This window comes from Nycticebus coucang, chromosome 23 (assembly GCF_027406575.1).
Source record: "Nycticebus coucang isolate mNycCou1 chromosome 23, mNycCou1.pri, whole genome shotgun sequence".
Taxonomy (NCBI): Eukaryota; Metazoa; Chordata; class Mammalia; order Primates; family Lorisidae; genus Nycticebus; species Nycticebus coucang.
Genome location: NC_069802.1, coordinates 36,911,898 through 36,926,441, shown reverse-complemented (window position 1 = coordinate 36,926,441; position 14,544 = coordinate 36,911,898). Strand labels below are relative to the sequence as shown.

At 42.6% G+C, this 14,544-nt stretch overlaps 1 protein-coding gene across 4 annotated transcripts in view; it reads left to right on the top strand.

Moving 5' to 3' along the window:
* Positions 1–14,544, top strand: part of HTT (huntingtin) — a 172,619-nt gene that overhangs the window by 84,628 nt on the left and 73,447 nt on the right. For all 4 annotated transcript variants that reach the window (XR_008377225.1, XM_053577934.1, XM_053577933.1 and 1 more), the window contains exons 27-28: positions 8,872–8,998; positions 10,644–10,771. Coding sequence is in view for 3 of the 4 variants with exons in the window: in XM_053577934.1 (XP_053433909.1) it covers positions 8,872–8,998; positions 10,644–10,771 (255 nt within the window). In the remaining variant the exon portion in view is untranslated. The remainder of the gene's footprint in view (positions 1–8,871; positions 8,999–10,643; positions 10,772–14,544) is intronic.

The window sequence follows — 14,544 nt, the reverse complement described above, 5'->3', positions numbered from 1 at the left end:
ATCCCTCATCTCAACTAAAGCAGGTTACAAAACTGGCCATGCCATGTCACATTCATAGGAATGTAGTTAACAATACTTATAACCTGTTTCAAGGTGTCACTTTAAATAGCCTCGGCACAGAGATTTTGCTTGTGTAAGATGAAATGAAAAGAAATGAGAGCATCTGGATCTGTTGGTACTTTTTTTTTGGGGGGGGGGGTGCAGAGTCTTATTATGTCAACCTTGCTAGAGTGCTATGGTGTCACAGCTGACAGCAACCAAGCCAAGGAATTTTTTTCTTTTTTTTTTTTTAAGACAGACTCTTGGCTTTGCACCTATAGCACAGTGGTTACGGCGCCAGCCACATACACCAAGGTGGCCCATTCGAACCCGGCCCGGGCCAGCTAACTGCAACAGAAAAAAAGCCAACCGTTGTGGAGAACGCCTGTACTCCCAGCTACTTGGGAGGCTAAGGCAAGAGAATCGCTTGAACTCAAGAGTTTGAGGTTGCTGTGAGCTGTGATGCCATAGCACTCTACTGAGAGGGACATAGTGAGACTCTGTCTCAAAAAAAAGACAGACTCTCCCTTAGGCTACAAGTTCATACTCACACACATACTTTTCTGTGTTCTCTGCCATTCTGGTCCAGATCGATTTATTGCATTAGCCTTTTTTTTTGAAACAGCATTATTGAGGCAATTCCCTTACTATACAGTCCACCCATTTAAAGTGTACAATGAGTGTAGTATGCCCACTGAGTCGTGCAGCCATCACTAAAATCAATTTCAGGGCCCAAACAGGAACCCTGTACCCTTTACCCCACACCTGCCATGCTCCCAGCTACAGGAGCTACTGCCCGACTTCCTGCCTCTATGGGTGTCCCTCCATTGTGCCTGTTTCCTGAGGGGAGCTTGCTCCTTTCCCCAAGCAGGCTCCAGTGCAGCAGCCTCTAGAATGCTCTCTGCATCCTCACCTGTCGCCTTCCTGTCCATTATCCCAGTAGCTGTTCGTGCCATTTTACAGACAAGGCTCAGAGGTATAAGGTAACCATCTTGAGTCAGTTTGAGCTACCACAGCAAAATACCATGGCCAGGTGTGGTGGCTCACACCTGTAATCCCAGCCCTCTAGGAGGCCAAGGCAGGAGGAATGCTTTAGAGTGAGACTCCCATCTCCACTAAGCATAGTAATATTAGCTGGACATCATAGTAGTAGGTGTCTGTAGTCTAGCTACATGGGAGGCAGAGATAGGAAAATTGCTTGAGCACAGGAATTTAAGATTGCTGTGAGCAAGGCCGAGGCCACAGCATTCTAACCGGTGGCAACAGAGTGAGATTTTGTCTCCAAAAACAAACAAACAAATAAAACGATGGCCTGTGTGGCTTAAATCAAAGACATAATTTCTTTTTTAAATTTTTTAAATTTTTTTTTATTGTTGGGGATTAATTGAGGTTATAAGAAAACAGATTACACTGGTTGCATTTGTTACGTAAAGTCCCTCTTACAATCGTGTTTGCCCCCAAAAGGTGTGGCACACACCAAGACCCCACCCCATCCCTCTTTCCCTCTCTCTGTTCTTCCCTTCTCCCACCCCCACTGTGTCATTAATTATTCTCATATCAAAATTGAGTACATAGGATTCATGCTCCTTCATTCTTGTGATGCTTTACTAAGAATAATGTGTTCCACTTCCATCTAGGTTAATACAGAAGCTGTAAAGTCTCCACTTTTTTTAATGGCTGAATAGTATTCCACGGCGTACATATACCACAGCTTAATCCATTCCTGGGTTGGACGACATTTAGGCTGTTTTCACATTTTGGTGATTGTAAATTGAGCTGCAATAAATAGTCTAGTGCAAGTGTCCTTATGATAAAAGGATTTTTTTCCTTCTGTGTAGATGCCCAGTAATGGGATTGATTGCAGGATTAAATGGGAGGTCAAGCTTGAGTTCTTTGAGGGTTCTCCATACTTCCTTCCAAAAATGTTGTATTAGTTTGCAGTCCCACCAGCAGTGTGCAAGTGTTCCCTTCTCTCCACATCCATGCCAGCATCTGCAGTTTTGGGATTTTGTGATGTGGGCCATTCTCGCTGGGGTTAGATGGTATCTCAGGATGGTTTTGATTAATAATTAGGGATGATGAGCATATTTTTCATGTGTTTGTTAGCCATTCATCTGTCTTCTTTAGAAAAGGTTCTATTTATGTCTCTTGCCCATTGACATATAGGATTGTTGACTTTTTTCATGTGGATTAACTTGAGTTCTCTATAGATCCTAGTTATTAAGCTTTTGTCTGATTCGAAATATGCAAATATCCTTTCCCCTTGTGTAGGTTGTCTGTGTGCTTTGGTTGTCACCTTAGCTGTACAGAAGCTTTTCAGTTTAGTTAAGTCCCATTTGTTTATTTTTGTTATTGCAATTGCCATGGCAGTCTTCTTCATAAAGTCTTTCCCCAGGCCGATATCTCCAGTGTTTTTCCTATGCTTTCCTTGAGGATTTTATTGTTTCATGCCTTAAATTTAAGTCCTTTATCTATCTTGAATCAATTATTTGTGAGTGGAGAAAGGTGTGGGTCCAGTTTCAGTCTTTTACATGTGGATATCCAGTTCTCCCAGCATCATTTATTGAATAGGGAGTCTTTCCCCCAAGGTAGGTTCTTGTTTGGTTTATTGAAGATTAGGTGGTTATAAGATGTTAGTTTCATTTCCTGGTTTTCTATTCATTCCAAATGTCTATGTCTCTATTTTTGTGCCAGTACCATGCTGTCTTGAACACTATGGCTTTGTAGTACAGCCTAAAATCTGGTAGGCCGATGTCTCCGGCTTTGTTTTTATTACTAAGAACTACCTTAGCTATATTGTTTTTTTTCTGGTTCCATACAAAATGCAGAATCCATGGGTGGCGCCTGTGGCTCAGAAGAGTAGGCACCAGCCCCGTATGCCGGAGATGGCAGGTTCAAACCCAGCTCCGGCCAAAAACTACAAAAAAAAAAAAAAATGCAGCATCTTTTTTTCCAAGTCTTGAAAGCATGATGTTGGCATTTTAATAGGGATGGCATTGTATTGGTAGATTGCTTTGGGAAGTATAGACACTTTAATGATGTTGATTCTTCCCAGCCATGAGGATAGTATGTTCTTCCATTTGTTTTTTTTTGTAGAGACAGAGTCTCACTTTATGGCCCTCGGTAGAGTGCCGTGGCATCACACAGCTCACAGCAACCTCCAACTCCTGGGTTTAAGCTATTACTCTCCCTCCCGAGTAGCTGGGACTACAGGCGCCTGCCACACGCCCGGCTATTTTTTGGTTGCAATTTGGCGGGGGCCGGGTTTGAACCCGCCACCCTCGGTATATGGGGCTGGCGCCTTACCGACTGAGCCACAGGCACCACCCTGTTCTTCCATTTGTTAAAGTCCTCTGCTATTTCCTTTCTTAGGATTTCATAATTTTCTTTATAGAGGTCCTTCACCTCTTTTGTTAGTTATATTCCTAGGTATTTCATTTTCTTTGAAGCTATGGTGAAGGGAGTTGTGTCCTTAATTAGCCTCTCATCTTGACTGTTATTGCCGTATACAAAGGCTACTGACTTGTGGACATTGATTTTATATCCTGAGGCATTACTATATGTGTGTGTACATATATATGTGTGTATGTGTGTGTGTGTGTATATATATATATATATATATATATTTTTTTTTTTTTTTTGCAGTTTTTTGGCCGGGGCTGGGTTTGAACCCACCTCCTCTTGACCTGTGGGGCTGGTGCCATAGTCCTTTGAGCCACAGGTGCTGCCCATAAATGCACTGGAATTTTTTTTTTTGACACTACTGTATTTTTTGATGACTTCGAGGAGTCTTGTGGTTGAGTTTTCTAAGTATAAGATCATATCGTCAGCAAAGAGGGAGAGTTTGACCTCCTCTGCTCCCATTTGGATTCCCTTTATTTCCTTGTCTTACTTAATTGTATTGGCTAGAACTTTCAGCACTATGTTGAATAGTAATGGTCACAGAGGACAACCTTGTCTGGTTCCAGTTCTAAGAGGAAAAGCTTTCAGTTTTACTCCATTCAGTAAAATATTAGCTGTGGGTTTGTCATAGATAGCTTCAATCAGTTTTAGAAATGTACCACCTATGCCTGTACTCTTCAGTGTTCTAATTAGAAAAGGATGCTGGATCTTATTGAATGCTTTTTCTGCATCCATTGAGAGGATCCTATGATTTTTGTTTTTGCTTCTGTTGACACAGTTGATAACATTTATGGACTTGTGTATGTTAAACCAGCCTTGTATCCCTGGGATGAAACTTACTTGATCATGATGAATGACTTTTTTGATGATAAGCTGTAATCTATTGGCTAGGATTTTGTTGAGAATTTTTGCATCTATATTCATTAGTGAAATTGGTCTGAAATTCTCCTTTTTGTTTGGGTCTTTTCCTGGTTTTTGTATCAGGGTGATGTTTGCTTCGTAGAATGTGTTGGGGAAGATTCCTTCTTCCTCAATTTTTTGGAATAATTTCTGCAGTACGGGAATAAGCTCTTCCCTGAAGGTTTGATAGGATTCTGGTGTGAAGCCATCCGGACCAGGGCATTTTTTTGTTGGAAGATTTTTTATTGTTTCTTTAATCTTGAAATCGGTCTGTTCAGGAGCTCTGTTTCTTTCTGGCTAAGTCTAGGGAGAGGGTGTGATTCCAAATATTGGTCCATTTCCTTCACATTGTCAAATTTCTGGGCATAGAGTTTCTGGTAGTATTCAGAGATGATCTCTTGTACCTCTGTGGCATCAGTTGTTATTTCCCCTTTATCATTTCTGATTGAGGTTACTAGAGATTTTACTTTTCTATTTCTCGTTAGTCTGGCCAATGGTTTATCTATTTTATTTATTTTTTCAAAAAACCAACTCTTTGGGCGGTGCCTGTGGCTCAAGGAGTAGGGCGCCGGTCCCATATGCCAGAGGTGGCGGGTTCAAACCTAGCCCCGGCCAAAAACCACAAAAAAAAAAACAAAAAAACCAACTCTTTGTTTCATTAATTTTCTGAATGATTCTTTTGTTTTCAATTTCATTGATCTCTGATTTAATTTTGGAGATTTCTTTTCTTCTGCTGGGTTTAGGCTTAGGAATTTAGGCTTGGAATTTTTCCAGTTCCATAAGATGGCTTATAAGTTTGTTCATGCGCTCTCTTTCCATGTTTCTAATGTAGGCATCTAAAGTGATAAATTTTCCTCTCAGAACTGCTTTTGCAGTATCCCACAGGTTTTGGTAGCTTGTGTCTTCATTGTTGTTATGCTCAAGGAAGATAATGATTTCCTCTTTTATTTCTTCCTGCACCCAACTGTCATTCAACAGAAGGTTGTTTAATTTCCAATCCTTTGTGTGGAGTTGAACGTTTTTGTGGGAGTTGAGTTCCACCTTTAGTGCCTTGTGGTCTGAGAAAATACAAGGTAAAATTTCAATTCTTTTGATTCTGTTGATATTTGTTTTGTGTCCCAGGATCTGATCAATTTTGGAGAATGTTCCTTGCGGTGAGGAGAAAAATGTATATTCATCTTTGAGGTGGAGTGTTCTATATGCATCTATCAAGCACTGTTGTTCTAGGATCTCACTTAAGTCCCTTATAACTTTGTTTAATTTCTGTTTAGAGGATCTGTCCAGCTCTGTAAGAGGAGTGTTAAAGTCCCCTATTATAAGGTGTTATAGGATATCATATTGCTCAGATTGAGTAAGGGCTGTTTCAAGAATCTATTTCAAGAGCATTTAAGTTGGGTGCGTAAATATTTAGAATTGAAATGTCTTCTTGTTGTATTTTTCCCTTGACCAATATGAAGTGACAATCATTGCCTTTTTTGACTTTAGTTGCTTTAAAACTACTGTATCTGTAATGTATCTGAAATAAGATTGCAACTCCTCTTTTCTTCTGAATTCCGTTTGCCTGAAAAATTGTCTTCCAACCCTTAACTCGGTGTTTTAATTTGTCTTTTGAAGCCAGGTGTGTTTCTTGCAGACAGCAAATGGATGGCTTGTGTTTTTTAATCCAGCCAGCCAATCTATGCCTCTTCAGTGGGAAATTCAAGCCATTAACATTTATTGAGGTAATTGATAAGTGTGGTAGTGTTCTATTCATCTTATTTTGTGAGAGTCCATTGCTTAGTTTTATCTTTTCACATCATTGTGGAGGTTAGGTTCTGTCCTTTAATTTCTGAGTTCTTACTTTGCTGTTGATCCTTTGTGGAGGTCAGTGTGCAGAACAGGTTGAGGTATTTCCTGTGGAGCTGGTCTTGTTATGGCGAATTTCCTCAATGTTTATATATCAGTAAATGATTTGATTTCTCTGTCAATTTTAAAGCTTAGCTTAGCAGGCTATAGAATTCTGGACTGGAAGTTGTTCTGTTTAAGTAGATTAAAGGTCGATGACCATTGTCTTCTTGCTTGAAAAGTTACATTAGAGAAGTCTGCAGTCACCCTGATGGATTTGCCCCTGTAGGTCAACTGGCGCTTACTCCTGGCAGCTTGAAGAATCTTTTCTTTTGTCTTGACTTTGGACAGGTTCATTACTATGTGTCTTGGAGAAGCTCGGTTAGAGTTGAGGCGACCTGGGGTCTGATATCCCTCTGAAAGAACTGTGTCAGGGGTGGTGCCTGTGGCTCAAGGAGTAGGGCACCGGTCCCATATGCCGGAGGTGGGGGGTTCAAACCTAGCCCCGGCCAAAAACCAAAAAAAAAAGAACTGTGTCAGAATCTTTGGTGATATTTGGGAAATTTTAATTTATAATATTCTCTAGTATGGCTTCCATTCCACTGGGGCATTCTTCTTCTCCTTCTGGGATGCCTATAACTCATATGTTCGAATGCTTCATAAAGTCCCATAATTCTGTCAGTGAACGTTCTGCTTTCTTTCTCTTCATTTCTGCCTCTTTAACTATTTGAGATATCTCAAGAACTTTGTCTTCTATCTCTGAAATTATTTTTTCTGTGTGGTCTAATCTGTTGTTGATACTTTCTATTGCATCTTTAATTTCCCTAATTGACTGCTTCAGTCCCTTCAGCTCTGCTATATCCTTTCTATATTCTTCATATCGTTCATCTCTTATTTGATTCTGTTTTTAGATTTCCTTTTGGTTATTTTCTACTTTATCAGCAGTTTCCTTCATTGTTTTCATCATCTGTATTCTAAATTTCCTTTCTGTCATTTCTAACTTTTCTTTATAGGTGGGAACTTCTGCAGTAGCTACAGACCCTTGGGGGTGGTGGTGGTGTTGCTCTGGACTGGTTTTTTATATTGCCAGGATTTTTCTGCTGATTCTTCCTCATGAGTGTTCTTTTATTTGTTTCCTTGCCCTAATTTTCCTTTCACTTCCTCTTGCTCTGTAAGTTACCGTGCCTCTGGACTAGGGTTGTTTTTTTTTTTTTTCGTAGAGACAGAGTCTCACTTTACTGCCCTCCGTAGAGTGCCGTGGCATCACACGGCTCACAGCAACCTCCAGCTCTTAGGCTTATGTGATTCTCTTGCCTCAGCCTCCCAAGTAACTGGGACTACAGGCGCCTGCCACAACGCCCGGCTATTTTTTTCTTGTTGCAGTTTGGCCGGGGCTGGGTTTGAACCCGCCACCCTCGGCATATGGGGCCGGTGCCCTACTCACTGAGCCACAGGCGCCGCCCTGGACTAGGGTTTTGATGAGTCCAGTTTTCCACTGCTTTTGTCCTCCTCATGGGGTCCAGAAGTCTCTCGCTGACTCCCTGTGTCCCCAAGGGGATGTTTCTGGACAGATCCCTCCAGCAAGAGATAACTGGAGTCTTCTCTCCCCAGTCTCACTGTGCCCAGTTGCAAGGAAGCTGTTACTCAGCCGCCATCTTGCTCCTTCCTCCAAAGAAATCATTTCTTACAGTTCTGGAGGTTGACAGTCTAAGTCAGGGTGCCAGCAGATTCAGTCTCTGGTGAGGGGCTGCTTCCTTATGGATAGCTGGAAGGCAGCTGTGCCCTCCTGTGTTGGAAGGGGCAGTGGAGCTTTTGGGCTCCCTTTCATAAGAACACAAATCCATTCACAAGGGCTGCACTTCATGACTTAGTTATTTTCCAAAGACCCTCCTTCCTAATACCAGCACCTTAGGGATTAGGGTTCAACACATGAATTTGGTGGTGGCTGTGGGAGGGACAGACATTGAGACCTCAGCTAGCACTTTTCTGAGATCAGGAAGTGAGTGATTCACAGACCTAAGACTTGAAGTCCACATCTCAGTCATCGTCTCTTCACCCTGTCCTCACTCTGCCCTTTCCACTGCCTCCTCTTAGTGGGAGCTGAGCATTCTGTGTTCTCTACGTGTTGTGTATGGGAGAGAGTCTGCGGTTTATGGATACATCTGGGCTTGCTGAGTTTTAGCTCTGCTACTAATTAGTTGGGGCCTTAAATAAGTCACTTTGTTTCTGAGCCTGTTTCCTCACTTGAAAAAAGGACTTTAAAATGCTGCTTTTTAATAGCCGGGCATTGTGGCGGGCACCTGTATTCCCAGCTGCTCGGGAGGCTGAGGCAAGAGAATCGCGTAAGCCCAAAAGCCGGAGGTTGCTGTGAGCCGTGTGACGTCATGGCACTCTACCAAGGGCGGTAAAGTGAGACTCTGTCTCTACAAAAAAAAAAAAAAATGCTGCTTTTTATCCTTTTGTGTGTCATGGCTAACATAGAATGCCCTGGAGGAGTTGGGTCGGAAGACTCCAGTGGCCTTGGGCAGTGACCGACTCCCTGAGTCCTACTTGTGGGAGTGAAGCAGTCAGTGTGTGTAGAGTACCCGAGCTCTGTAAGTGTGGGTGACGGGGGTGAAACGAACTGCTTGGGTAAGACTGTACCTCTTAGTTCTCAGTTCTGTATCAATTGTGTACTTCCATCACATGCTTTATTCTCTGTTTTAGGCAGCCTTACCTTCTCTAACAAACCCCCCTTCTCTAAGTCCTATCCGGCGAAAGGGAAAGGAGAAAGAACCGGGAGAACAGGCATCTGTCCCACTGAGTCCCAAGAAAGGCAGCGAGACCAGCACAGGTAGGAGGCAGCACCAGGGAGGAAGCCGGGACCGCACCATCTATCACATAGTAACCTAGGGTTTGAGTGGTAACTTGGTATTTTATGGAACTAAAATAACATAACAGTGACATCAGGAAAGGTTTCCCCAGGTAGGGTATGAGGTGTTAAAGACTACTACTGAATGTACATGGACCACCTTGTGCTCTTAAACATCTACAAGTGTCATTGCTGAGATGGAGTCCCCATAGTCTGCAGGCCTAGCCACAGCAAGGGCCTGGCTCTCCTCTCTTAGGGTAGGGTTGGGGGGCTAGGAGTAGACTGATATGTTGGAAGTGGAATGTTTATATTTTATTTGGAAGAGCTAAAGGGAAGAGCAGGTGGGGATGAGTCATCCAAGTTGGGGGAGCCTGCTGCACTCTGGAGTCTGGAGGGACTTTTACACGTAGGAACATGCCAGGGCAGACAGGGCCAGGATCAAGGTGGCTGCAGTTTACTGACACCCGTCCACATTGTTCTTGGCGAACACTGGAGGGCAAAAGGGAGCCCAGCCAGGCATGTAGTGACCACTGCTGCTTGTGTTCTGGACACCTTTGTGTGCATACCCCCGACCCACTTTCATGGTTCCTCCCATTCGTTCTGTTTGTATAGTGTTTATATCAAGGATATTTACTTATTTATTTTTAATTCAGAAATTTAAATAATACATGTATCTATGATACATGCAGCGTGATGTTTTGGAATATGTATACGGTGTGGAATGCTAATTAGCATGTGCATTACCTCACATACTTACATTTCTTTGTTGTGAGAACACGTAACATCTCTTGGTGATTTTCAAGCATATAATACATTGTTATTAACTGTAGTCACCATGTTTAGTAGATCCCCTTGAACTCTTTCCTCCTGCCTATAAATGAAATTTTTTATCCTTGACCAACACATTAAGGTTTTTTATTTTTTATTTACTTCTTTTAATTAAAGATTTTTTAAAGATGCTCTTTTCTAAGAATTAGATATAATACAGCAGGAGTATTAATCAGTTTTAAAAGTTTTGGACTTTACACATGCAAAATTATTAGTATGTAAGCAGTCATCTTTCTGATGAATTAAAAATAATGGAAGGGCTCGGAGTCAGAAGTGCTTAAAACTGGACAATAGTTGTGTATCTTGGTTGGCACTTCAGTGCTTAGTGTCAGTTTAATGATAACATTTGTTACAACTTTCAACACATGTTCCTGTCATCCCTGTCTGATTGCCTAACACTTCCTGAAGTCAGTTGGCAGGGGGGCCAGTCCCTTGGTGCCTCTCCCAGGGAACCTTAGACTCAGAGAGGACCTGGGATTGGCGAGTGGTCTTTGAGTTAGCTGCTCCCTGGAGTGTCAGGCTGCTGCCTCACAAAGCAGCCGCAGAAGCTGACAGCGTCACCGCGCTGCTGCTGCTGCTGCTGCTCTGAGGTTGTTGTTTTTAGGACTCAGGTCCTACTTAGTGTTTGTCAGTCATCTTCTCATCACTTCTAGTTCAAAAAGTCACAGGAAAGATTTGAATTTTTTCTGCTAGAATGCTCGTTAAAAAAATAAATCGTTATTTCCAACAATCTCCTTTAAACTTGGCAAGGTTTTACTTTTGACCTAAAAGTTTATCTTTTGTGTGTGTATTTTTGAAGCCTCCAGACAATCTGATCCTTCAGGGCCTGTGACAACAAGCAAATCCTCATCACTGGGGAGTTTCTACCATCTCCCTTCATACCTCAAATTGCATGACGTCCTCAAAGCTACTCACGCCAACTACAAGGTACGGGCCTCTGCCTCTTCTGCAGATATGTATGCACATGTACTCCTAAGAGATTGTTGGGGTTTTTCTTAGGATTTATTAGGGCATGTGCATACATATTCACATGTGTATACACATATAAGTTAGCCTTTTGAGACGTAAGTTATAATTAGTTTGTCAAGTATGTCTTTGAGTTTTGTGTATGGTAACTTCTGTCATACAAATATTTTGGATTTTCATATTACAGAAATAATTTCTGGGGGTTTGTGGATATTGTATCTAGACTTCCCAAGAACAGCTTGAGTTCAGAGACTCACTAGAGGGACCTGAGGGACTGGACACTAGTTGCGCTCCCAGCTAAGCTACATTACAGTGAGAAGCGAGGACGTACAGCCAGGTTAGCGGGGAAGTGGTCTCCATGGATTCTGGAAGGATGCGGGTACAGGCTTCCTTTGCCTTCTCCCTCTCACTGGATGCACAGGAAAATGCAGCAATGTCTAGGCATGCAGAAACCTTCTGCCCAAAAGGAGACAAAAGTCTAGACCTGCAGAAGAAATGAGGTAGCATATCCCATGTGTCTCCAATAGTCTGGGTACAGTGAGCCCCCTTCTTAGTAGAGGGAGTCCCCTTCTCAGTTAGGGGGAGTTTCTGTCAATGTAGGGGACTGTTTACCAGACACCCCCTTAAGGAGAGCAGTCTGCTCTGTTGACTCTTTGCTATGTAGTTGTATTTCAGTTCTTTTATTCTTTGTTTTTACTTAAAATTTTCTACATATCTGCAACTCGTTAGATATGAAATGTAGGTCTCAATTTTTTTTCAGTTGCCTAATCATTGTACCCAACTCTGTTTACTGAATGATTCATTTTTCTGCACTGATTGGTTTGAATTACTCCCTTTCTCTAACACTATTTTTTCATGGTGCTGTGGCTTCAGTTACTGTTTTGTCACATCTGTCTGTTCATCAATTAGAACGAGACTTACCAATTACTGTAGTGTCATGACATATTTTTTTTTCTTTTTTGTAGAGACAGTTTCACTTTATTGCCTTCGGTAGAGTGGCGTGGCGTCACAGCTCACAGCAACCTCCAACTCCTGGAGCTTAGGCGATTCTCTTGCCTCAGCCTCCCGAGTAGCTAGGACTACAGGTGCCCGCCACAACGCCCGGCTATTTTTTGTTGTTGTTGCAGTTTGGCCGGGGCTGGGTTTGAACCCGCCACCCTGTATATGGGGCAAGTGCCCTATCCACTGAGCCACAGGCGCCGCCCATGTCATGACATATTTTTGAAGGGATCATATCCTCCATTTTTCTTTAGAATTTTCTGAATATTCTTATTACTAATTTTTAGATGTGAGCAAACTTATTTGAAGATTAACTTAGGGAAAACGGGTGTCACAGATAATTAGGTAATTTCAGTTGGCCTCTCCAGAATGTGAAATGCTTTTCTCCTTGTTCAAAATGTTTTTCAAAAACATAAAATTTATGGGCAGCACCTGTGGCTCAGTGAGTAGGGCACCGGCCCCGGCCAAATTGCAACAAAAAAGTAGCTGGGCATTGTGGCGGGCACTCATAGTCCCAGCTACTCGGGAGGCTGAGGCAAGAGAATCGCCTAAGCCCAAAAGCTGGAGGTTGGTGTGAGCTGTGACGCCACAGCACTCTACCAAGGGCTACAAAGTGAGACTGTGTCTCTGGAAAAAACAACAACAACATAAACTTTAAAGGATTTTTCACTTTAAAGGTTATTTCACAAAAATCTTAACATATTTCTTTTTTTTCCACTACAAAATAATTTATTGTAATTAACATATTTCTTGACAAACATCCCCAGGTGTTCATCTTTTCGTATTACTAAAAATACTTTTCATTTTTGGAAAACCATTCATAAACATTATGTGGCTTCTTTTCTGAAGGATATTGATACTGATACTGAAAGATAAGTCTCCAACCACATTTTACAAATGATTTGGAGCTTCTGTTTAGCTACAGGATCCTCATGTCAACTCCCAGAGTAGAGGAGCATGTGTTGAAAATGCCACATGGAGAAGGCTTCTCATTTCCACTGTTTCAGCTCAGGTCACCTGTAATTCGGAGCCCTGTGCGTGCTCCCGGTGTCTGCTGCTCTCTGTCACCTTCCTTCTGGAACATCCTGGTCTCCAAGGATGTTCTAAAGCTCTGCCTTCCCAATATCTTGGACTCCTGCTTCCCTGCTACCTTGCTCCCCTCATCAGCTCCTGCCGCACAGAGTTCTCCCTATGTGTGTGGAGCGGCTGGTGTGTCTTGCTAGACCTGTTAGTGCTTTGGAGCCTTCCGAGCTGCTCAGCCTCCACGCTCCCCACTTCTGTGCAGCCCTTCCCGCCCCTCTATGACCCTTGTCTCTTCCCTGGTTTCTTGCTTTAGTTTTCTAGTCTGTATAGAACTTGTGCAGCTCTTCGAAAAAGTCTGGGGCAATCTTTTTCTCACCCCAGGACCTCCTGCTTTTAATTTAGGAGCTACCCCCTGCTCCCCCCCACTAGCTTTCCATGCCTCCTTTCTCCTCCTGTCCCCTGTTGTCTGGGAGAGGAAAGGCTATTGTGCCAGTAGAGGGGACCCCTTCCCCCGGACTCCTGTTCCTACATGACACTGTCATGTTACTCTGTCACTTGGTTCCTCAGTGGTCTGAATGTTGGACTTTGTCTTCCTTTGCCTGGTCTGTTGAAAGCACACACAGGTGGACCCTAGTGTGGTCACAGCATTTAGATCCACTCCCATTTTCATTTCCTGCCTGTCTCTTGCCTGCTTCCTGACTTTGCCTAGAGAGTTTTTTTCTCTTCCTCATGGATGCTTAAGATTAAGTTCACCAAGCACCTTCTTTTCTATCATGACTTTTTGCCAACATTTATTTTCATAAATCAGTCTCTCCTCAGCTTGGTCCTCATACATTATGTCTGTGAGCCTGATCATTCTCTGAGGCTGGAAAGTAGGAGAACTGCTGTGTAAGTTAATTAAGTGGACTTCTTCCTCTTCCTCTTCCTCTTCTTCTTCCTCCCCCTTTTCCTCTTCTTCATCTCCTAGTCTTCCTCTTCCTCCTCCTCCTATATTGCTCTTGGTAGGCTGGAACTACAGGTGCCGACCACAATGCCTGGCTGTTTTTTTTTTTTTTTTGTAGTTGGCATTGTTGATTTTAGCTGGCTCAGGCCGTATTTGAACCCGCCAGCCTCTGTGTATGTGGCTGGCACCCTACCCACTGAATTACATGTGCTGCCACGTGGAATCCTTCTTTGTGCATTTTAAAACTGCTTTAATAGGCTCCGTACCTGTACTCAGTGGCTAGGGCACCAGCCATATACACTGGAACTGGTGGGTTTGAACCCACCCCGGGCCTGCGAAACAACAATAACAACTACAACCACAAAATAGCCAGGCATTGTGGTGGGTGCCTGTAGTCCCAGCTACTTGGGAGGCTAAGGCAGGAGAATCGCTTAAGCCCAAGAGTTTGAGGTTGCTATGAGCTGTGATGCCATGGCACTCTACCCGGGGTGACATAGTGAAACTCTGTTTCCAAAAAAACAGAAAAAAAACCCTGATGTAATATTTTATTGTACCCAGATTGAACAACGGTGTGTGAATTTGATAGTGATTTCTCCCAGGGATCTTGATATATATGGAATAGGACTTTATATTTTATATTTTTTGACATGTCATGTATACATACTGGTTATGATGGACATTTGACAATTTTTTCTCATTATGACAGTAGGTTAGGAATTATTTATTTCTTTTTTTTTTTTTTTTTGTAGAGACAGAGTCTCACTGTACT